Raw genomic sequence first — 25,603 nt, 5'->3', positions numbered from 1 at the left:
CTACCTAATTTCTGAGTGATCAGGGCATCTCAGATTGGTTCTGAGAAGAGATTTGGCCTGTCAATCACGTATAGCCAAGCTCCTCCACAGAGGCCTGAATGCAACACTAATGGCAGAAAAAGTTTTTTCTTGCTCTCATCTGCTCTATCTTTCTAACCCTCAAGTATTGCTTCAGCAGGCTCTATATCATTAGATCTACTGATTATTGTGCACATGATGATTTTTTTTGTTAACCCACCAAAGCTATTGCTTGCCTCTCTCTCAGAAGCACTTCTCCCTGCACTCAACTTATTTTTTTAAACCATGGCCATTCAGTGTTCCAGAATGCACCCCTGGCTAAGCTAGAGTTTGCGTTACCAGGCTTGCCATCCCGGCCAAGTAACCAGCTCTCTAATCCCGCCACTCTCTAATCCCGTCCACAAAGGGACAGTCGAAAGTAATCGCCCATGTTGTGTACTGTATCCAAATTAGCATACTGACAAATCAAAGCTTTCACAATTAATAATAAAGCCTGTTTTGCATATTGTAATAAAACATTTGATTACTATATAACCTTTTTCTAAACGTACCATTTACAGATCTGGAGCAGATCGCGGGAAGCGTGACATATTACCCAGTGTCAAATTGGTACAATATTACATATCGGAAATATCCACCTTGGACTGAATAGTAAATCAATGTTATAGATTGTCTCACATTGTGTGTGTTTTTTAGCCTGTATTATTCCTTTAAGATGGAGGCTATCTGAACCCAGACTGGTGCTTACAGTCTGCTTCTCCCCCGCCACTGTTTCAGCCTCCATTGGGATGTAGTTGACCTGTGTCCTGCAGGGTGGGGCTGTTGCTAGGAGCTGAGGGCCATTCGGTGCTTCTGTGCCCTGATACTGTGAGTTTACTTCCTGTCTGACCCATCTTCCATCTTCTGGTCAGGTCTGGTTGGATATATTTCTAAGCCTAAAGTGAGTGAATTGTGAACCTCGGGGTGTTGGAGTGTTGCAGCATGGGAGCCAGTCTTGACCGGCTATTACTGACTGACTCATACATAAACACAGCGACTGTTCCCAGCGCTTCTGAAAGGGGCCAATTTGAAACAATTACAGGTACCATAATGTGTGGCTGTGGGGCCGTTTGATGTCCAAGTGTTAAAGAGAAACGGCGGAACTGCAGAGTCCTTGGTCCTCTGTTATTTCCTCCTGTCTGTGGGCTGTTGTTACTAGTGATTGACTAAATGTATGATCATCTGTTGAAGCAGTTTCCTCTAACAAGGTTTTTCTGACTTGAGGCTGGAGCACCAGCATAGTGCCTGCAGGGGAAAGGTGGATATATTTTATATACCCCCCACCCCCCCTATCCCCCCCCCGATCTAAAAGGGGTTAGAGGAGGGGGGGGAGTGTGTGTGTGTGTGTGTAGTTTAGATTTCTCTCCCCCTGCCCTCAGCCCTGTGTGTGATAATTATGGGATGCAAGCCGTATTACGACTCAGACATTCCTCCTGTTGTTTTCAACAGTAAACAGAGGTATTCTCCTTAAGTGCAAACATTCAATAAGCCCCTTTACCCCACCGCTCAATGGAGGACCTTTTATAACCCCCCCACCCCTTCCACAAACGCACACCTTTATTCTTGGACAGAAAACACACAAAGGGTTTGAAGGGGGCATTGTTGTGCTGGGAGGACAGTGGCTGTGGGTTTTGTAAAAGTACAGAAACCTTAACCATTTTGATCCTCGTTATGACCCTCAGAAAGGCCCTCGGTTCTGGAGCGGAGGGAACATTTACATTTACATATTTTCTATCGTCTCCCAGCCTGCTACCCACTGAGTCAGCACTTCTCCTCAGCCCCCTTCTCTGTGGGGGCCAGGGGGGATCAGATGTTTTGGTGAGATTTCACATAGGACACAGCTGGGCTAATGGGCTAATTCCAGAACCTACTCTCCTGTGTCTTCTGCCGCTATTCTCTTTGAAGAGATGTGACCTACAGTAATACAGAGATGTTAAGGAGCAGGTAGTTGTAAGACACTACAGACCCAGGTCATTAAGGAGCCGGTAGGGGTTGGACAATGAAAACAGAGACAGGTCATTGACAGGTAGGGGCTAGACAGTGAATGCAGAGATGGGTCATTAAGGAGCAGGTAGGGGTTAGAAAGTGAATACAGAGACAGGACATTAAGGAGCTTGTGGGGGTTAGACAATGAATAAAAAGACAGGACATTGAGAGGAAACGGTTAGACATTGAATGCAGAGATAGGGCATTAAGGAGCAAGTAGGGGTTAGACAGTACAGAGACAGGTCATTAAGGAGTAGGTAGGGGTTAGACAGTACAGAGACAGGTCATTAAGGAGTAGGTAGGGGTTAGACAGTACAGAGACAGGTCATTAAGGAGTAGGTAGGGGTTAGACAGTACAGAGACAGGTCATTAAGGAGCAGGTAGGGGTTAGACAGTACAGAGACAGGTCATTAAGGAGCAGGTAGTGGGTGAGACATTGATGTCAGTTCTATTTGATTCTAAACTAAGAGTTCAGTCTGGTTGGGATGCCATCAGCAGCCCTGGGGATGCTTAAAATAGAAACACAGCCCTAGTGGCATGCTCCTCTGTAGGGATCTGGGGGGCCCCTGTCAAACACTAGTACAGCATGGCCCCTGGGGCCAAACAATGTCAATCTCTCCCTCTCCCACTCCCCCCGACTATCGTGTGGCGCTTTGTAGTGTAGACAGTCTGAGGTAAGATGTATAATCAGAGGTGTTCCAGAACATCATTCCAGGTGTCATGTAACCATGGTGCTGTGTAACATCTGGACCCAGACCCCCTTCCGATCACATGATCAGGGGCTTTACTTTGCCTGAGGTGGATGCAGGAAGCTGCTGTCCTGAATGCTGTTTATTGGGAGGGAAGGAGCAGAAGGCACGGGGGCTAGAGGAGACTAGTACACTAGGCTGGGATCTTCCTGCTACGAGAGTAGGCTGCTAGGAGACTAGGAGTCTAGAAGACTAGGCTGCTAGCAGGCAAGGAGACTAGGAGACCAAAAGACCCGACTGCTAGGAGACTAGAAGACCAGGCTGCTAGGAGACAAGGAGACTAGGAGACTAGAAGACGAGGCTGCTAGGAGACTAGGAGTCTATAAGACTGGGCTGCAAGGGGACTAGGCTTTGATGTCCTTGCTAGAATACAAGACTGTAATCTTCCAGCTAAGAGACTAGGATGCTAGGACACTAGGCTGCTAAGAGGCTAGGCTGCTTGGAACTAGGAGACGGGGCTGCTAGGAGACTAGGAGACGGGGCTGCTAGGAGACTACTCTGTGATCTTCATGCTCAGATAAGGTTTATGGCGTGTGTTGTCCGAAGGTTAGCATTAGGGGACCCTGGGAAACAAGGTGACAGTCATCGTTGTTACCCTTGTTCCTAACCTCTCATTGCTAAAGCCTTACAGTCATAAATTATACTTTATTCCCATCCTAACACCAACCCAATCCTTACTGTGACAAGAACACACAGAGTCTAGGCGAAAGCAGGACTGGTGACTTTGTTCTCTAAGCCTGATGGGAACGGCAGACAGTGCCTTTCTCAGGAAAAGGGGTCATAAAATGTATGGGCCCCCCATTAGAGCACCCGCAGAGGGAACAGGTGGGGGGGGGGGGGGGGGGGGGGGTTACTCAGAGTGATGGTTGGGGGCAAACCTCTTGATGATGTGCTAGATGAGGGGTCAGGGCTGGTCGCATGCAGGAATGCATATGGCACACTAGAAGGTTCCACCACACAGAGTTTCAAACTCCCAATCATGTGACAACATAAAATACATAATATTGTATTTATATTATTTATATGCCTTAGGTATTTATTAGGCACAGGCTTGAAAGGAAATCTGCAGCACATTTAAGCAGAACCTATAAACATATTGTGGAATCTCTTAAAGATCCCATATCATGCCTTTTTAGGGTTAATAATTACATTTGGGGGTACAAGTAGAATAGGGTTACATGCCTGTATGTTATAAATAGCCCTTATTATTCTCTCTTTGCGCGTGCGTCTGCAAATTCACACCCACGAGAAGTTGTAAACATTGCGGGTAGCCGGGAGGCGTGACTTCTGCACTTCAGCACCGTCCATTGAACGTCTCAATGTTACTGAGGTAAAGTTTGAGCTGCTTCACACACTTATTGAGGGGCGTTCTCAGTGGGGGCGAATACTCCCCCTGGCTCAGACTTAGATTTTTCTAGTTTAGCAGACATAAAACATGTATGCATATGTAATTCAACAGTCTAAACAAAGGGTCAAGTCGAAAAAGCATGATATCAACCATTTAATTAAACAAGAGATCCACCCACTCTGACTGGGGCAGGTTGAGGACACTGTGCCGGGAGGTACTGGACAGCAGACTATCCTGGACAGAGCACTGATATTTTGGATACTGAAATGAAAAGAAACACATCTGTGATAAAAAGTTATGTACCTCGTTTGAACCGTACCGCAACACTCGGTGGAAACACGCCATTGGTGAGGTCAGGCGCTACAAAAGCGTTCTAGGAAGGCCACAGCTGGAGCTGGACTGGCCCCCAATATTAGTGCAACTTATGTTAACAAGATGCATCAGATTCTCTCCTGGTTGAGAGTAGAGCAGAGATGAACAGCTTCACTTCACTATGCTTCATCAGAAATATCGCAGACAGAATATCACATTACAGAGAGAACAGAGCTTGATGACGTGGTGATGTAGCGTGGGAACAGTGTTGTTAACTTCTTCACCATTGCTGGTGAAAAGTTTGAATGACACTACGTTAAGTCATATTTACTCACGTTATGTCATTTTGTTTGAATGAAATAGCCACCAGTAACAGAACGTGAACTTGTTAACTTACAATTATATGGGTCGACCACCTAGACAGCTGTAGATAATGTTATATGGGGTAGCTCAGCCATATCCATAAGCAGGGGCGTAGGAATGAGTTTAACACTGGGGTGGACACATATCGGAAACCTGACAGATCCGGTATAATTTTTAGGTGGGACAAATGCGCCTGTCTCCGATATTGGAGGGGACACGTCCCCTCCGTCCCCCCCGGTTCCTACGCCCTTGTCCATAAGTACCCTGCCCTAAACAAAAGCCTAACTAAAATGCAATTAAAGCGAAACCAAGAAGAGCACCTACAAAACGAGGACACGGGTATATGTTGAGATTCAGACCATGTATTTGTGAGTCTTTTGTATTTCTGGGGTTTCTAATGCTGGTAAAGGGAGTATGATCCCACCATCCATCCTCACTAAACGTAACGGACAAATACCTTGAATAAAACCACAGATTTTTGGGGGGTTGAAAATTGTTGGAAATAATTGGGAATAATGTTAGAAGACAAGTCAACAAAATATATGACATGGTTTGAGTGGTTTGTAGATATTTTAATGCAGTTAAATGTTACATCTTATAACTTTGAACCCAACAGAAAGAGGGATTTCCCTTAGAGACCAAATAATGTGCTATCCAAAACTCATGTGCGCTATTGAATGCCTATTTGTTTTGCTTCTTAAAGTCTATGGTTGCCATAGAGGGGACTCGCTTCAAAACTATTTTTTTAACTTTCATCCGGTGCCCTGCATAATGAAACGGGAAAGGACGAGTAACCAAACTAACTCTAAATGAAATCCTTTCCTTCGATTTATATGGCGACACTAGATTAAGATTTAAATATTTTGGAGATGCCAAGCTTGTATCTCTGTTCTACTGAAGAACCCTTTGAGCAGAAATCAAACAGTGTTTATGCTTGGCAGAGACTAGCCGGTAAATGTGTAAAATAAAAATGTATCTTCAAAAGGCCTGATCCCTACTGGGCTTTTAAAGCAAGAACTTTATAATTTAAAGTAATTTACACAGAAAACCTTCAAAACTTCATTGAAATGTACAGCTTCTGTACGGCGTAATGCAGAATCTTTATATTATAAAAGGTTTTTTGTAGGTATTTGTAGGTAGTATTTCACATTCCCTGGTAGACCTCTGAAGAATATGTCCCGCCTCCGACCCTCCCGGTTCCCTTGGTCAAATGTCTATGGGAGGGACTTATTCTTCAGTGGTCTATTATGACCAGTGATTGTGACACAAATGATCCAAGTCCTCCTATCAAACCTACTACCATGCGAAACCCTAGGGTCTAGACTCATCTCCATATTTGGCATCTCCTCTGTTCCCTCATTGGCCCCATGTTTAAGACTTTATATTCCCACACCTCATCCTCCTTATCTAAGCTCTGCCTCAGGGACAGGTGGTTGGAATGCTTAGAAAAGGAGCCTTGATGCAGCCTTTTACCCTCCTTTAGCATAGATTACTCCCGAGCAACCTTTATGAAAGGAAGGAGATAGTGGTATCCCATAATCCTTTACAGCGGCAATATTTAAAGCAACATACCACCGACAAAGTTTACCGACTCTACGCGAAGACGCATGAGAGACGTGGTAAGGCAGGAGAAGAGAAGAGAAGAAAATACAATTGATAATAATTGATAAAAATTCCAGAAACATATTATTTGAATCTAAATTAATTCATATATTGCTGGTTATTAAGCACACAATATACACCGTAAGAAAATAAAATGCAGACTTCACATTTAAGAAAGACTACTGGGGGCAGTTCATTTCAACATCAACATAAGTTCAGCCTCTTTTTTTTCACATGTGAATTGGGATTCAAGTGGCCTAAAATATTCCTGTTGGCCAAGTTCGACAAAGTGATTCTCACTGTTTACGACAACCTGATTGAAATCAATAACCTGATTGAAAATAATTTCGGAAAACCGTAGTTCCATGCTAGAGACGCTAGAGGTCAGCAATATTCGCCGTCGCGCAATGACATCGGTTAGGAAAAGTGGAGTCTAATTAATTTTAAACAGTGCTGTCTTTTCCTATGTTCGAAAGGAAGCACCTTTACATCTCTCCTTGACCCGATGAAGTTTTCCACAAAGGTTAAGGAAAGGAGGCATAAAGTTTAGGAGATTAGACACATACAGGCAGGTTACGTCTTCGGATGTAAAACGGTCCACGTAGAGCGAGCGAAACCAATCATAAGGATCCGCTGAAGACATATATGAAATTGGTGACTGTTTATCTCACCGCGTCAAGGCTTTTCGGTTGATCCAATAGTAAAGCAATACAGCTTATTTGGTTACGAACAACTGTATATCTCAATGACCCAATGCTTTTGGGTGATCCGTCCCTTGGCCCATATTCCGTAATTGTGTGAAAGGGCGCAGGAAGTAAGTTTTCCTGAATTTAGCTGCGTGTGTGAATTGTGTTCATCCTTAGCAATGCCTGCAATATGATCCCAGTCATTTACTATGGGAACTATGTCTGAAAGAGGCTACAGCTTGTAGGACTAAACAGCTTGGTAGAGCAAACAGAGCTTGGTAGGGTTAGACAGAGCTTCTAGATTTTGTGATGGACCAGGTGGTTTCCAGTTTCTTTATCTCTGAGTACAAGAAGCTGTGGCATCTTTTTATGTGGTCGCCAAAAACAGAAGTGCCTGCAACCCCCTTCCCCCCCTCTCACCACTACCATCTCCATTCCCACGTATCCCTAGCCAGAACACAACAGCCTCCATCTGTATACTGACATGGCATAAAGACACGTTCTTCCTTGAACTCTTTGACCAGGTGCTGCTTGAGCAGTGAAGGAATGTGCTTTGTTGTGGATTACAAAACACTCTAGTTCATGAGAGGAGGGTGAGGAGGAGGAGGAGGAGGAGGAGGAGGAGAGGAGAGGGAGGGAACAGGGGACGAAGAGGGGAGGTGAGTAGCAGGAAAGGAGGATGAGGGGGAAAGGAATATGAGAGGAGAGGAGGAGTAGAATTGGAGAGGAGGAAGAGGAGGTGGGATTAGGTCACAGTTATTTTGGAACTTGATGAGGGAGAGCTGAGCCCTGGAATCGTTAGTGGAGATGGTTGTCTACATCACAGATCCTCAATCTGATTGGCTGTTGGCCAGGCCATGTGGTAGCCCCTCCTGTTTGTAGACATGGCTGACAATCATGTGGCTCTCTGACTTTATTATTACATATAATATTAATACATTATTAATGCACACAGTTTTAAAACATTAATTCATACAGTTTTAATACATTATTAATTAATATAATATTTAAATATTATTAATACATGTAATATTATTAAACTATTAATGCACAGCCACCATTGAATGTTGTACGTCCTGGCACTTGCACATTGCACTTATTTATAGTACTTAATTGTGTAGCGTCTGCAGTAGCTGCTATCGTTGCTTTACACGGGGAACGGGTTAGCCTAGCGATTGTAATACTTGCACTTGGTTCTATGAACATCTTTACTGTACCGACAGCGATATATTGTTTCACTTCTTATGACAAATGTACTTATTGTAACAAATGCACTTCTTGTAAGTCGCTTTGGATCAAAGCGTCTGCTAAATGCCCTAAATGTAAATGTAATGTAAATATTAATACATGAAATATTGACACATATATTATAAACACATTATTGATTTATATTATATCAATATATTATTAAGAAATATTTAACATATATAATCGTAATATATTAATAATACATATCATATGAATACATTCTTATATATGTAATATTAAGAAATTATTCATACACAAATTATTCATACATTATTATTTCATTATATGTGTACATTATTAATACATATAAAATGAATACACCATTATATGAACATTAGAAAATGGCCAGATAACCTCTCGACCTCCCCTTGAAGACCGATCTTACCTCCATTCCTCTGACCTCTTCTCCTAACCTCCTCCCCTCTCACCTACTCTCCTCCCCTCTCTCTTCCCCTCTGTATTTCTCCTCTTTTAATTCTCATCTCTCTTCTTATACTGTCTGACCTGCCTCACCAAAAGACCAATTGTAAACAGTAAACCTAAATGATATATGATACATATGATATATATGATATACAATATATAATATTTAGTATTACACCTCTGGTGAATACCTTGGGTTCGAGCTGAGTGCTTTGACTACATGCTGCAACATGTCAGTGACTGACAGGCAGCTATGTGTTTGTCAACAAACCAGAGCCGGCAACAGGTAGGAGAAGGCGGGCTTAGAAGGGGCTATAAACAAAGCCAACAAGAAGCTTTTAACCCTACTCCTATGGCTACTCCCCTTCCATGTTGGCTTACAAAGATCACCTGAAGGAACAGAGGAGCTGGGGGAGACTCACAAATCAGTCTTTAGATTAATTTCTGAGAAAACTGATAGCCTACAAATCTGGATGAACAGGGGTCATAGCAGTCAGCAGGAGGTCTAATATCTATATTTATATTATAATGTATTATTTTTGTACATGAATAACTGATGCCAGACAGAGTTATTGAATGAAAACAGATTTATACGACCACAGAGATCATTTAAACCCAGACTCTATCTCGTGCTCCCCATGTTGAATATTTTGTGTGCACTGTAGTTTAATGTAGACCCCGTAGTTCGATGGGGATTCCTAGGATCTGAGGTTTGTAAGGACCATCCTTTATGAGGGCAGGAATAGTCTGGTGCTTTAATGTCCAGTTTATTACCCAGAGGAAGTTAAAGCACCTCAACACAACCACACACCGTCTGACAAGCTCTGTTTACTTCATTCATTCATGGCCTCCTGTAAACCTGCCCAGTCATATCCTGCAAGCTGGGTGAACTTGGTTTTGTGTTTCCTAAATAAAACCCAGCCAGTAGGTTTGTTTTTAGCAAGACTACTTAGTTACAAAGTGAAAGTTAAAATAGCCGAAACATTTCCTGCATGGCGCCTGGCAGCTGTTTGGAGCGCCGACCCACTGTGAGTAGCATAGCAGCAGAGCCCCTACTGCTAAATATGGAGCAAATAGCAGGCTCTGTAGCATAGCACAAACTGCTAAATTTGGAGCAGGCTAGGTGGGATAGCAGCATAGCGCTAAGGGCTAAATATGGAGCGGGCTAGCATGCTCTGTAGCATAGCAGCCTAGCGCCTACTGCTAAATAGGTAGCAGGCTACTACAGCTGATAGGCCCACAACCCCCACCATTTTCCCTACTGACGTTGATAGTCAGCTTGTTGGTTGCCTCTGCTCTTCATCAAAGTTGCACATCTGTACCTGTAACCATCATCTGTATCCTCTCAGCCCCCCTCCCCTGTCCACTGAAATGATGGAGAGAGTTCTCTATATGTCTCCCTCTCTCTCTTCCATCCTTTCTTCATTAACTTTTTTCCATACTCGCTCTCTCTCCCAGGACAGGATCAAAACAGATTGTGCTTTTTCGGCAAGTGAGCAAAACGCTTTGAAAGTTCCACAGTGACTCAATTATAGCAATATGAAGAGAATGCCAGGAGCTGAACCCTGGTCCTGTGAGGTAACAGAAGGGAAAGAGCCTCACCCAGCCTCAGCCCATCCTATCCCTCTGCTGTGGTGGCAAAGAACGGCCTGTTGGATGTTGGGGCAGGGTGAATCCAGCAGTAGGGGATGTCACGATACCAGACATTAAGTAGTCGATACCAATACCAGTGAAATTCCACGATTCTCGATACCCAATTAGTCACCACGGTAAAAAACAAAAGCAAAGCAATAAATCCCATGTACTTCAACATACACCCATTTATTAAAAACATTTGGCACTGGCATGTAGCCTTCAAGTAATGAATAAAAATAAAGCACTATAACATTACAAAAAAAACAGTGGCAAACAATATAAAGTGCAAACTGAGGCATTATTCCTTCTTCTTTTAAACATGGATAGTAAATAAAATAGAATTTTACATTTTTTTCACATGTAAAGGGCAGCCAATGAGGCACTTTCTCTCGTATTCACCCCTCTTGAGGGCACTTTTTCAACCATGGAGGCACCGGGGGCGGCGGTCGCCCCCCCTGCCCCCCCCCTGAGTCCGCCACTGGCTCTATGGAAATGCGACCCTCGCTTTTCACAGTGTATTTTAAGATAAGGATAACCAAGATAACACTTTGGATACATTGTTGATGTAACGTTAACATGACTTGAAACTCACTCAACTTGAATTCTTTAAATAAATCTAGATATCTGTCTTTGCGGTGCTTCGATAAGTTGAAGGTGTTTCTTCCTTTCGTTTAAAAAACGCAATGACACCGTTGCATATAGGTTTTTGCGAATCTATTATTAATCCCTGATCATCCGCCTGAAATGCAAAGTACTCCTTGCTTCTTACTTTATTTTTATATTTACTCGATACCTTATTCTTTAGGGACCTTTCTGTATTTTGGATTGAATGGAATTTAAGGAAGAAAGATATTTTTGACTATATTTGTGCACTGTGAAACCAAGCAAGACTATTATTAGAAACAAACCAAGTATCACATTTATTTTGATTCAGGCTAACCAAACGGACTGTACTCGTGAAACACGTTGGCCTGGCAGCATATGCCAATGTCATCATGGTATTCATCAGCCACAAAAATATGTCAAAACCTCAAATATAATCTCAACATTTTTGAAAAAGCCTTTTCAGCTCAATTCAAAAGGGCTCAATATGAAGAGTACGCTATAGGGCATTGTACAAAGGCAGGTGTCCCAGAACTACAAGCAGAAACAAAAATAGAGAAGAGACGGTGTCAAGCGTCTCACTTTGTAGGAAGCCGTGATGTTGAGAGAAAGAGCTGCTGGGTGGGACTAGTGGAAACAATATGTACCTGATTATCTTGATGGCCCTGGATCCTTCACTTGAATGTCTGCACAGTGTATGCTGTACAAGTACACATGTATTTGTGCTTTTCCTCTAGTATTTTGTTTTATTCGAACAGCTGGCTCATGTTTTTGACTGATCGAAATATCAAGGTGGTTTAACTACACTTTAATCAACAGTGTTTGAACACTGCTTGTGCAGATCCATTTAATAAGAGCCGGACTCACAACATTGGCTGATCTGATCTGGACAGCAGTGGAAATCTGCTGCAAGCGGGATACTTAATGCAAATCACTGCGTATTTTGGAATGACTGTTGAATGAATCCCTGGTGTTGTTAGGGTGGCGTAAGAGATGGAGTGCAGCATCAGGCAGAAGAAAATCATGTCTTTCCCCCACTGACACACTCTGCTGCAGTGGTGGAAGGAATGGAGGAGGGTGTGGCACACTTCTCTCCTTCACAACCACAAGCTCAGTAAATAATGAGTAGTAGATGTGTGAAAAAAGGTCTTTAAAGCACAAGTGTGAAGGTTACAAAAAACTCTCTAGCGGTGTAACACCAGTCAATTCATTATTTTAATATTATAAGTTAAAGGGTGCCTGTATTATAATTATTTTAGACCCCATCACTTGGCTGCTGACTCTACAGATTAGACACATATTTATATTTATATAAGTTATAGCTATAGCTATATAATATGAATAGGAGAAATTGTACAAGCTGTATGTAGATTTGAAAAGGATGAAATACGATTAAACGAGACATAGAAAAGTGCATCGAAAGCATTTAGAAAAAAACACTGCTGAGAAGTACTTGCAGCTGTCTGATCTAGTCCTCCGCTGGGCTTCACCATCAAAGCCTCTCGGCACTCTGCTGCTTGTTCTGTTACATTCCCTCACTCCAATAGTTCCGTCAGACCCTGAGGTCAGAGTTCAAAACAGGTAGGGCTTGGGTGATCTGAGGTTCACTTTCTGAATAAATACCACATTACATCTGGACTTCTAGATATCTGGTTCTCTCTGGCTACATTGCAACTAGCAGGTGTTCTGAACATATGGGAACCTGTGGATCAATATTGTTCATGTGTGGAAGCCAGCTCACTTAGACTCAATGTCCCAGCATGACAATGTGCTGACGGAAATGTACAGCCTTGAAACTCTGCGGTTTCTCTGAGCGATGGAGGGGTGGTTTAGAGAGGAGGTCTTCATCTCACTAGTGGGGACAGGATGTTTCCGCCATGAAAAGAGGCAAGGATATGTATTATTAAAGCTCTCACAAGGATGCAAGTGGTCAAATCACATCCTTGGGTTAACAAATAACCCTCTGTCTGGGTTCAGGTTGTCTGTTGCTCTACACATGTTGCATGTCTACCTCAATCCGCAAGGGTTGGGTCAGGCTCTTCAGAAGGGTCTAGTATAAGAGTCTAGCTTGTATTTAGGGTCAGGACCTAGGATCTTGATCTGTACTTCATCACCTCCTCCTTTCCCTGTCTGCCTTTGTATCTACTTTACTGTTTCCTGGTTCAAAGCTCAAGTGGATGAACTATCTAGTGGTTGAAAGGTCAGGTCAGGAACTAATGACCATTGTGTGTTGTATTTCTACTGCTGCGGTCAGGGACGGTAATGCTGGTGTTGTGTGGTGCTAAGCCAAGCTTAGTAGCCTTCCTCTCTGAGGTGTGTTGGGTAGCAACTCTGCGGTCTTCAGTCCTGGTCCATTATTTAGGGTCCTGGACCACGTGAGTCTCTGTTGAGGTAAGATGACTGGAATGAGGCTTACCCTTTCAATTATTTCAGCTACCCTGAACAATATTTTCACATCCTGCATTTAGCGATGTGCAACATGCGAGACAGCAAGACGACGGGAACTTGAGTGGTTAAACGGAATATCACAAGGCCTTTAAATCTCTTAAATATTAATCAAGCCTTGTTCATTATTAACAAGCACAATCATAACAGACTGTTGTTCTGCTTAATTCAGACAGTTAGTCATCTCATGGAATAATACGTCATTATGTGCCCATGTTGAACCGAGACTTAGAAAACATAAAACCAGAGTTTTTTCTTGATTATCTGATTTGTTGGATGACGGTGCCCTTGGAACGGTTCCCTTGGTAATGTTTCACTGATTAAAATTACCTTGGTAAAAGCCTCTGATGACAGCTACCTTGGTAACCGTTCCCTTGGTAAAAGCTCCTGATTACAGTTCCCTTGGTATCAGTTCCCATAGTAAGAGTTCCCTTGGTAACAGCCCCTGGTGATCAGAGACCTTTCCTGAAGGTTGAATGGGTTAAAGGTTGACTGTCTGATGGGTTGAATGAATGAGCAGACGGTGTGGTGGCCTTGTCTCCACATCGTCTCATCTGGGAGGGTGTTTAGTCGCTGGGAGAGGTGATTAAAGGTCAGTAAATTAATACATTAGAATCCAATTACAGCTCCCATTAGAATGAAGAGAGTAATGCCAAAACTCAGTCCCCACTGCTGTGTTCTGGGAGGTCAACGTGAACATTAAACAATACTAGACTGCTTTGTATCTAGATATTGTAGATATTGCAGTTATGTTTTTCTCAGAAAGTGTTTGCCTTCATGTGTCAAGAAGACATCAAAGAGATTTAGCCTGTAAAGGGATGCTTCAGATAAGTTGTACCATGATTAGCTGCTATAAGCTAGGTGATATTAGCTAGTTGCTATCATTTGGTTGCTTTAAGCCAGGTACAATAAGGTTCTTGCTATGAGCTAGCTGCTGTCAGTTAGCTGCTGTGAGTAAGGTGCATTGAGCTAGGTGCTATGAGCTCGCTGCTATTATGGTAGTTAACCGCTATGAGCTTAAACCTATAAACTGGGGCTATGCGCATGGGGCTATAAGCTAGGTGCTTTGTCATATATAAATGTATGAACGAACTGTGTTCCATAAGGTTGGATTATTCCTTTAAGAACTATTTGCTCTGATGTTAAGAGGGGTTTTCTATGCGCTAGGTGCTAGGAGCTTCTTGCCATGAGCTGCGTGCTGTAAACTGGGTCTGGCGCACTGAAGTGCAATGAGCTGTCACGTCTTCTGTAGATTGGATTTGCTTCGGAAATATCTTTAATCTCTTTCCTCCTCAACACCACTCCACCACTGGCTCCATTCTCACTCAATAATCTTCTGCTCAGCCTGGCAGCTCGCATCCCTCCAACTCATAAACTCTGGCCCCAGTTTGTTATTCAGCCCTGCTAGCACAGAGGCCTGTTAACGTCTCACCTCAACGGCCGTCTACATTGGCTTTTTAAGAGTGCAGCTCTTAAAGTAGCATAGACAGAGAATCCACTTCTACTGTTGGCTTTCTGGTTCATCTGGTTTAGTTTGAACAGGTTTAATCGGGTTCTGGTATCTGGTTTTAAAGTGTTGCTGAGGTTGGTCACTAAGCTAATACCCAAAGGGTTTTATATCCAGGTCCAGGCCACAGCTCCGTAAATCATACATATACCTGACACACACTCTACCTTGACCTCTGGTCTCCTGTTTGAGCTCTGCTCTGCTCTATGATCTCTGATGTGATCGCTGGTCTGCTCTTTGATCTCTGGTTTGCTCTTTGATCTCTGGTATGCTCTTTGATCTCTTATGTGATCTCTGTTCTACTCTATGATCTCTAATCTGCTCTTTGATCTCTGATGTGATCTCTGGTCTGCTCTTTGATATCTGATGTGATCTCTGGTTCCTGTGTGTCTGATTTGTTTCCTCTTGTATTTGAAGAGTTTCCTGTGTATTTGACTTCTCTGTCCCGTCTCTCTCCAGACTGCGACATTGTGGCGAGGCCCTGCCTGTGAGTCGTGTACCTGCTACGGTGACATCACCGTCTGCCTGCCCCCCCGCTGTCCCAACCCCAGCTGTGACTACCACAAGGTGAGCTGGGTTAGTGAGATAACTGGTGAGCTGATTGGTTAGTTAGTCAGTAATTTAGTCAGTTAGCTTTTTATGATTTCTCCTCACTTATACCTTAATCACGATCACCTGACCTTGTGATGTCCTTCAATGTGTTACTTAATTCCGAATGGCTCTCTGCCGACACTAATCATTAACCCCGGTCATGGACTTAAGCGTATGCAAAGACGTTCTGTCCTCCCAGAGGTGAGCAACTCTTTCTAGTCACTGATTGGTTATGTTTGCTATTGGTTCATGTACATTTGGGGTCGGAAACACTATAGTGCCCCCTTGTGTACTTTTTTGAGTGACTTTGAAGTATAAACGCAAGCAACTCTGCGCACTGCAGTGTATATTCAGCACTAGGCAGTATCACTTTGCGAAGTGCTTTCACAAAGCAGGTTCCTAACAAGGAAGCTTCCTAAATAGGTATCGACGATATAGGAAGTATATTGCACAGTGTCTGTGCAATAAATTAAAAATTATTTACATTTAATAATGTATTACAAATAATAATTGTGTGTGTGTGTGTGTGTAGGGTGAGCGGTTGAGGATCCCAGCTGATGGCTGCTGTCCCGAGTGTGTGTCAACATCTCAAGACCTCTGCCAGCACCAGGGACTCACCTATGGAGTAAAGAGCCTCCTCCACTCCTTCTCTCTCCTCCTCTCCTCCTCCTCCCTGCTCCTCTCCTCTTGTCAGCCGTAATGTCCTACCTTACCAACGTTTCCAGTAGTAGCGTTTGTGTGTTTGTGTGTGTGTCTCCAGGACAACAGCCAGTGGAGCCCCTCCCCCTGTGAGGAGTGTGTGTGTTCTGGGGGGACTGTGTCCTGCTCCCCCCTCCCCTGCCCTCCCCTCCTCTGCCCTCCCAACCAGACCCTCCGCACCTTAGCAGGACAATGCTGCCCGATCTGTGTCCGCACTGGAGGTAGGTGGGGATGTGTATGGGTGTGTGTGTATGGGTGTTTTATTGTGTGTGTGTGTGTGTGTGTGTGTGTCTCTGTGTGTGTGTGTATGTCTAGTAATTTGTGCATGTGTATTGATATGTGTGTGCATGTGGTTTAATGTGTGTGTGTGTGTGTGTGTGTGTGTGTGTGTGTGTGTGTGTGTGTGTGTGTGTGTGTGTAGCCTCCTGCTCTGTGCAGGGTGAGCTCTTCAGCCATGGAGACGTGTGGAGCTCCACTCCCTGCTCCAGGTGTGTGTGTCAGGACGGTGACATCGCCTGCTCTGCTGCTGAGTGCCAGCCGGTGACCTGCCAGCCCGTATGTACATCCAGTCTTATACACACCATTCATTAAGGGGGTAACCCTAAAACTTTCACCATTAGCAGCCCAAACACTGTTATAGCCAAGTTGAATGTTTGTCAACTGAACAAAGGGATTTTGGGGTTTAATTACTTACTTACCCTTGAACGGAAAACCAAACCCTAAAACAACTTAGTGGGTTACCGTTACATAGTAGCGCGATGGATTGATGCTGGTCCGAATCTCGACATGACAACGTTTTAAAAGGATGATATCATGCTTTTTCGACTTTTCCCTTTGCTTTAGACTGTTATATGACGTAAGTATACATGTTTTACGTCTGCTAAGCTATAAAAATCGAAGTCCGAGCAAGGTTATTCGCGCCCACCCAGAACACCCCTCAATAAATGCGTGAAACTGCTTGTTTGCCTCAAACTTTACTTCTTTAACAGTGTGACGTCAGACTGTGCAGACAGTGCGGTATTCTAGTAGTACCCCCAAATGCAATACTAACCCTAAAAAAGCATGATATGGGATCTTTAAAAACGCTAGACGGTGGGATTGAACCTATGACCTGTGTTTGTCTCTCAGGAGCAGAACCTGGTTATCCCTGCTGGGGGCTGCTGTCCTCGGTGTGTCTCCAACCCCTGTCTGTCTGGAGGAGAACAACACCAGGTACCTCCCTTGCTCCCCCTGCTCCTCCTGCTCCTCATCATTCTCCTACTCCTCTCCCTCTCCTCACGCCCACCGGAGCAGACACTTTTACGGTCTGCATTTCAAATCGTTTTTAGGAGAGTAAAAAAGGTTATGTTTTGGAACAAATATAACAGTTTTTTTTCCAACCTTCTCTCCTCCCCCAACTCCTCCTCTTCCCCTCCTCCTAATCTTCTTCTCCCCTCCTCCTCTTCTCTTCTCCTCCTTACATTGAGTTGTGTGTGTGTGTTTGTGTATGTGTGTGTGTCTTTAAGCATGGAGAGCAGTGGCAGAAGGACTCCTGCACCACCTGTGTGTGTGACCGCGGACAGTCTCGCTGTCACACACACACCTGCCCAGACATCACCTGTCCCAAGGTACACCCCCCCCCCCCCCGGTCTGCTTCAGGTTCTGATGGTTCTAGTCCTGGTCTGTTAGACTCAGGTTCTGAAGGTTGTAGTCCTGGTCTGGTCTGGTCTGGTCTGGTCTGGTCTGGTCTGGTCTGGTCTGGACGCACGCACGCACGCTTCGAGTTGGTTCTAATTGTTCTAATGGTTGTAGTCCTGGTCTGTTAGTCTCAGGTTCTGATGGTTATAGTCCTGGTCTGTTAGTCTCAGGTTCTGATGGTTGTAGTCCTGGTCTGTTAGTCTCAGGTTCTGATGGTTGTAGTACTGGTCTGTTAGTCTCAGGTTCTGATGGTTGTAGTACTGGTCTGTTAGTCTCAGGTTCTGATGGTTGTAGTCCTGGTCTGTTAGTCTCAGGTTCTGATGGTTCTAGTCCTGGTCTGTTCCAGGGTCAGTCAAAAGCGGTCTCACACCAGGTGCACTGGGCCACATCGTGTCGCATTGTGCCATGTCCTTTAAATTCAAAAACATATTTTTTATGTCACACAGCGCTTCCATCTCTGCTCAGAACCCTGGTGTGCCACACAGCGCCATCCATTACCATGCATTTTATTATACTGTATCGTTTTACTAAAATATTAAACATTAAACTGCTGGTTCTACTTGTGTTTGTGTTCTAGGACAAGCCTAGGGTTCTAATGGTTCTAGTTCTGGTTGTGTTTTAGGGTGAGTCTAAAGCGCAGCGGGCCGGTCTGTGCTGTGAGGAATGCGTGGCGACCAGGGGCTCCTGTCTCTATGACGGCACACTGCGTTACCATGGAGACATGTGGAACGGGACAGGCTGTGAATTATGCTCCTGCGAGCGAGGTCAGGTGGTCTGCAGGATCGCAGAGTGTGGCCGCCTAACCTGCCAGCAGGTAAATACGGCTCCCATGATGCCTTGCTTCATTAGTTTAGAGATGGTTAGGTATATGAGGTATAGTTATGATGTGTTTCCTATTCCTCGGCAGGGACAGGAAGTGGTGCGCCTGCAGGGGAAGTGCTGTCCTCACTGTGTTTCAATGAAAACTTCCTGTGTTTTCCAGAATCGTCCTCACCAGGTAAAGATTTTCTATCCGTTTTCTGTGTGAATAGTTAGGATTATGATTAGTTATGTTTGGTTTGGTTTAGGGTTGGTTATGGTTAATTACCTTTAAATTTAGTCGTTAAGACGCACTTTTATACAAAGCAACTTAAAAGGGAGGCTAAGAACATTCAAAGCAAGCAAGCAACATCTCTAAATAATGTTTGGACAGAGTGCACAGTAAGCATAAGGTTAGTCCTTCTTTATGTAAGTGGTGAGGCCATCCCTAACAAATTAAATATGTACAAAGTAGATGTCACAATTCAAAGTGTGCAAGGTAGTTACAAATCAAAGACGGTGCACGAGTCAGCTAAGTAGATCCGCCAACGAGGTGCAACACATGAAGAGAGACTGAACTGAGAATCTAGAACATCTGGAGAAATCTCTCAGAATGATTTCCACACAGTGGAGGCAGTGCCAGCCTTAATAGTGGACCTCAGAGGCGGGTGACCTAGGGAGAGAGGAGAGACGTGTTGTGAAACGATGCAGATCCAGAGGCCAGATCTCTGTGAGATATGATCTAAACCAGAGAGGCCCACATGGAGACGATGGAGGGTTAGTTGGGGTCAGAGAGTGGGCTTCTTGTCAGGGGCAACATCTAACTCTCTCCCTGGTAGAACGGGGCTCGCTGGACAGAGGGAGCTTGTCAGGAGTGTGAGTGTGAGGACGGCCAGGTGACATGCTACCTACGCACCTGTCCTACCTGCCCATCCGGGACCTTGACCCTGCCCCAGGACGGACACTGCTGCCCCCAGTGCACCAATGGTCTGTTACCTGTGTGTGTGTGTGTGTGTGTGTGTGTGTGTGTGTGTGTGTGTGTGTGTGTGTGTGTGTGTGGCTGACATTCCATGTGACAGTTCTCTTAGTAGCCAAACAATCTCAATCAGTCTCACAACATACCTGTCTGACCCTTCACTGCTCTCTCTATCCCCTCAGTCTCTCTCTGCCCACCCCCCCCACCCCCCTTCTTAACCTCTCCCTCTTTGCCCCCGTCCTTTTTGAGGGGAAGATCATTTTGGATTCTATACATTAAGCCAGCAGTGATGAAGGGTGTGTTGTGTGTGTGTTTGTAGTTCAGTGTCAGAGTGACTGTGCGTCGTGCTCGGGAAGTGCTGACCTCTGCCTGACCTGCCGGGACCCGAATTCTCTTGTCCACCTCGGCCGCTGCTTGACAGTCTGTCCCCATGGTTACCGACCGGAGGGACACACCTGCACAGGTAGAGGTCCTTTGATCACCATGGTTACACCACGATAAATCTGTAGATGGTCACCTTAGATACATCCTCTAGTAACAATATATACAGCCCCTGGTAACAATAGCGGCAGCCCCTGTCACTTTATTAACAGCCCCCGGTATCTAATCAGTTGGTGTGGCCTCCCCCCCAGCCTGTCAGCCGTCCTGTGCGTCCTGCAGCGGGGAGTGGGGATGTGACTCCTGCGCAGCGTCTCTACTTCTCACCGCTGATAGGGGGCGCTGTGTCCCCTCCTGCCCCCCCGGGTCATACCAGCACCTCCACACACACTGCAGTGGTGAGACCCCCGTATCTCTCTGTCTCTCTGTGTCTCCTTTCCTGTCTCTGTGTCTCTCTCTGTGTCTCTCTCTCGCTAGAAGTTTTACACTACCAAATATGTCCGTCTTATGCCCACCTTTTTCCCGGCATGGTCCGTGCGTTAGAGATGCGCGGTTGGCGGTTGCAGGCGCGGACTCCGCGGCTAAACCGTGGATTGGGGGGATGACGCGATTAAACCAATCAAAATAAAAATATTTATTCTTCTTTTTATTCTTATATATAACATCTTCCGGCGGTGAATTATATTTGATGATTCACTGTTGCTAAGCAGATAGCTGTCAAGAAATGTGGATCTTTTTTTTGTGGTAACTTGTCTACCCCAGCGTCTTCAGTTGCTAAGCGACGTCAACGTCTTTGGGGGCGGACTATTGATCAACGCTTCGGAGATGGCAGCGCAGGCAATAGGGTATCCTATTAGGGACTTTAGCCTTGCAATATCTTTGCTTCATTGGATCAGTCTCCTTTCAAGAACACGCAAGAGCTTTCTAGCCTCGCGTCAGCAGCGCCGTATAAAAGCAACCGGCGGATGCCGGGCGGATGCGGTTTCCAAAATTGGTCAAAAAACATTGGTGCGGATGGATGATGCATTTGTGATGCGGTTACGGATGAAATAATAGCCCATCCGCGCATCTCTACCCCGCGTATACACTGACCGAGGTAAATTGCCGGCTTGAGCTAGCACCCCAATTTACCATACTGCAGTGGTGAGACCCCCCGTATCTCTCTGTCTCTCTGTGTCTCCTTCCCTGTCTCTGTGTCTCTCTCTGTGTCTCTCTCGCTAGAAGTTTTACACTACCAAATATGTCCGTCTTATGCCCACCTTTGGTGCGGATGGATGATGCGTTTGTGATGCGGTTGCGGATGAAATAATAGCCCATCCACGCATGTCTACCCCGTGTATACACTGACCGAGGTAAATTGCCGGCTTGAGCTAGCACCCCAATTTACCCTCCCGGACCTTACACACATTTGCAGTTTCATTTTGAGTACAACGTAAATGAGATTAGACGGTTCCAGGGGTGGGACTTGGGTAGAGGTGTTGCTGCGTTGTCTAGACAGAGACAACGCAGCGATATCAACATGAGCAGTTCTAACTGGAGAGACGGTGAAATCCGCAAGCTGCTGATCATGTGAGAGAAGGTGATGCAGTCACATTAAACGAAGACGGGGAAAGATGCTGCGATCTACGAGAAAGACGCAGAGGAACTGTCCTTACAAGGATTTTGTTGGGATAAAAAACAAGTGTTTTTGCACTTGTTAATAGTTAATCGCGTTTTTAGCCTACACAAGATGTATACTAATTATTGCCTATGAATCTCTTGGATCATAAAAAAATAAAGACATACATAGTATGCAAATTATTCTAAAGAGGTGTACCGTATTTTCCGCACTATAAGGCGCACTTAAAAGCCGGTAATTTTCTCAAAAAACGACAGTGCGCCTTATAATCCGGAGCGCCTTATATATGGATCAATTCGTGTTTACAAATGAACAAAGTTGTCAGAACGCTTAATAAAGTTTGACTTTGTCTGACTGTTTTGTTGACATTCCCTTTATGGCTGGTTCAGACCACACGACAGATATTCCTCCACTATTAGGAAGGTCACACTATACGATCACAGAGCCAGGAAATCGGGCGGAAGACTGGCCACACTACAAGATTCGAGGGTGCGATGCTCTACTTTGTATCATTCACGTTTGCAAGATATTTAAAAAATCTAAGGTTTGGAACTGCGTAATTGTGTTTTACTTTTTTGTCATAAAGGTTCCAGTTTTATATCTGCTAAATGCAGCAACTCGTCCTCACAGTTGCGTTGCGCGTGACGAGCTATACAATTAGCACAGCTCCATCTAGTGGATGCATAACGCATCCCCAGTCAAACGTTTGACTGCAGTATCTTCTATGCTATGCGCCTTATAATCCGGTGCGCCCTATTTATGAAAAAAGTTCTAAAATAGGTCATTCATTGAAGGTGCGCCTTATAATCCGGTGCGCGTTATAGTGCGGGAAATACGGTACTTTCTGTGCGCAGCCCCGCCTTCTCCAGGGGATTTTACCCCCTCTGTTTTACACAGGTAAGACAGTGAAATTGCCGGGCGCGCCATGACCGAACCGGCTTGGCAGTTTAAAAATGCCTTCTGTCTCTTTCTCATTCCCGCTTTAATCTCTCTCTCTCTCTCTCTCTCTCTCTCTCTCTCTCTCTCTCTCTCTCTCTCTCTCTCTCTCTCTCTCTCTCTCTCTCTCTCTCTCTCTTTGTCCCTCTTTCTTTCATTGCTTGTTTGTCCCTTTTTCTTTCATTGCTTGTTTGTTTTTCACTTCTCCCTTCATTCATTATCTATTCCTTTGTACACTATATAGATCAGTGTTTCTCAAATGGTGGTATGCATACGCCTGCCCCTAGGGGCACTGGGAACGGTTGCAATGGGCACTCAGAATATGATCTAAAAAATATATACACTTTCGTAATTCAGATCATCATAATAACGGATGTGATAAGCTGTTTTGTGCTGTTGAAGGGGGTACATTATCTTTGAGGGGATGTTGAAAAACTGCCGCTTTAGATGTACAGCACAGTACATATATAGTATAGTACTATTTTTACTCTATAGGTAGTCTGTGTATATTGGGCGTGTTGTACAGATGTGTGTATGTATATATACATACATATGTAAAACGAGTGTCCCTCCTCTTCCTGTTCCATTCTTCTCTGGTTACAAACATGAGACAAAAGAATGTCTTACACACATACAATATATCATCACTAACATTATTCGGTGGGTCTTCACTTTATTAGCACTATTTATAACTGCTGTCTCGCTGTCTGTACGTCTCTCTGTCAGGGTGCATATATGTACATCATTATTACATTTTTAATCTCTTGACTGCATCTGTACCCTAGTATTTCTGCTTTCTGGGTTGTTGTGTTGAAGCTACTAAAGGATGTAATAAAACCATCTTACAGCCTAGGGTTTCCAAACCACTCATAATCACACTTCCTTAATCCTCTCCTCTCTTTTTTTCCTCTCCTTTTTCACCACTCTCCCCTCCCCTCTCGGAAAAGTTTCTGTGAATGAACCCCCATGACAAACGCACACACACAAACACAAAACTCTGCTGCTCAGACATGCAGACGCTGACGACCACACACAGAGACACAACAAGAGAAGAGAGAGAGAGAGAGAGAGAGAGAGAGAGAGAGAGAGAGAGAGAGAGAGACCCCCTTTGAGGCCATTTTGATAATGTTATGTAAAAATTCTGCTTCTGTATCCCCAACAAACAACAAACACACATACACAGACTGCCACCCATCGTGTTCGGAGTGTTTCAGTGCTGGCCAGCAGGACTGCCTGGTCTGTTCTGATCCTGCTGCCTTGCTGAAGGACGGGGAGTGTGTGGCGGACTGTGGTGCCGGGTACTACAGCCAACAGGGCGTCTGTTCTGGTAAGTGTAACCCTCAACCTTTAAATTCTCACCCAGAAGGTACACAGAGGATATAACCTCCAACCCCAGCAATGAAAGTGCCTTGCTCTACCTACTAAGCTACACGGATTAAAACCCCCAACCCCAGCAATGTAAGTGCATTGCTCTGCCTGCTGAGATACACCGGGAATATAACCCCTAACCCTGGCAGTGTTAATGCCTTACTCTACAGGGAATTGAACCACTTCCCCTGGTAGTCAGTGCCTTATGACTCCTGCCCATCAGGGGACGTAAAGTCTGGGCTCACTTCGGTATTCCACACTACACGACGGTCTGACCATCAGTCTTCTTGTGCCGTCCGTTGCCTTCTCTGAAAACTGGCTACATCTCGCGAGAACATGTCCACTCATGTAGACGGGAATGAGGGTCGCCGGGTATATCTGTTTAATAGCTGCTGGATTTATCAACATCTGCCAAATGATGCTGCGGTAGTAACACAGCAGCAGAAAGGAAGAAAATCATGGCTTAAAGTCTGATTGGGAACATTTTCATCCAGATATCTGACTCATTTGTTACGAGGTTTCTTCCAATCGAATGTTGCCCCCATAATCACTGAACTCAATCTCATTCTCCCACACACTATTGTTTTGGGCCAGATAATATCCAACCGGTTTGAAATATATTTCACAAGCTAACCCAAGTGGGGGTGGCAGACTCCCGTGTCTAGAGACCCCCCACACAACCTGACAAGCAGCACAGACTTCAACACTACTAAGTCCAAAGACTTGTTATGGGGTTTGTCGCCTCGCTGGTATAGGTCTTCACTCAAGGGAATACAACCTCTAATCCTGGCAGTGTCAGTAGCTTGTTTTACTTCCTGAGCTTCAAAGGGAATGTATCCCCTAACCCTGTGTTGGTGCCTTGCTCTACGCAGTATGATTCACAGGGAATAAGACCCCCTGTGAAGAAAAGCAAAAACTGTACTTTATGAATTATACATTAACCAACCAGCAGGCGTCCATAAAGCTTTATCTTGTCTTCCCGTTATCATGTGGGGCATTATTGAAACCAAACGAGATGTGGGTGCTTAATTGCTGGTGTTGAATCTGGGACAGCAGGTCGGAAGGTTTATTGTAAACGCTGACGTCGGTGAAGGCTTGTTTTAGCTTGTTTCAGATTCCCAGCAGAATTGTTTTAGCCGAGGCTAAAGTGAGCCGTCAGCGATCGCTAGCTTTACCAGACCAACAACAAAGAATCACAAACCCCAGTGTTGTCTTTTAATGAGTTCCATAAATGGGAGTGGGAAGGCAAGGGCGAGCCTACTCCTCCAGGCTCACTGATCTTTGTGGCGCAGTGCCAAGCAATGGGGGGGGGGGGGGGGGGGGGGGGGGGGGGGGGGGGGGGGTATCTCCTCTAGAACATGAGGGTGCCTAGATTTGTTTAAAGGGAAGACGGAGGACATGAGGGTTTTTTTAAATGTCATCGCTGCCGGCGTCTCAGACTGGCTGGTCTTAAATGAGGACCTGTTTGAACATGCTCTTTGTTATGGAGCCATGTAGTTCTCTGTGATTCAGGCGTACGTGAACATGCATCCGCATACTTACACACACTGACATGCACACTGGATCACACACACACACACAGACACACACACACACTC

At 44.7% G+C, this 25,603-nt stretch overlaps 1 protein-coding gene across 2 annotated transcripts in view; it reads left to right on the top strand.

Moving 5' to 3' along the window:
- Window positions 1-25,603, top strand: part of fras1 (Fraser extracellular matrix complex subunit 1) — a 103,754-nt gene that overhangs the window by 12,002 nt on the left and 66,149 nt on the right. For both annotated transcript variants that reach the window (XM_079732126.1, XM_079732125.1), the window contains exons 3-14: window positions 15,424-15,531; window positions 16,088-16,180; window positions 16,316-16,475; window positions 16,676-16,809; window positions 17,383-17,466; window positions 17,760-17,861; window positions 18,554-18,745; window positions 18,839-18,928; window positions 19,569-19,716; window positions 20,025-20,168; window positions 20,338-20,481; window positions 23,821-23,964. In XM_079732126.1, coding sequence (XP_079588252.1) covers window positions 15,424-15,531; window positions 16,088-16,180; window positions 16,316-16,475; window positions 16,676-16,809; window positions 17,383-17,466; window positions 17,760-17,861; window positions 18,554-18,745; window positions 18,839-18,928; window positions 19,569-19,716; window positions 20,025-20,168; window positions 20,338-20,481; window positions 23,821-23,964 — 1,543 coding nt within the window. The remainder of the gene's footprint in view (window positions 1-15,423; window positions 15,532-16,087; window positions 16,181-16,315; window positions 16,476-16,675; window positions 16,810-17,382; window positions 17,467-17,759; window positions 17,862-18,553; window positions 18,746-18,838; window positions 18,929-19,568; window positions 19,717-20,024; window positions 20,169-20,337; window positions 20,482-23,820; window positions 23,965-25,603) is intronic.

Source organism: Pollachius pollachius (assembly GCF_949987615.1).
Source record: "Pollachius pollachius genome assembly, chromosome: 1".
Lineage (NCBI taxonomy): Eukaryota > Metazoa > Chordata > Actinopteri > Gadiformes > Gadidae > Pollachius > Pollachius pollachius.
Note: the sequence above shows the minus strand (reverse complement) of the source record. Positions and strands in the feature narration are given on the sequence as shown.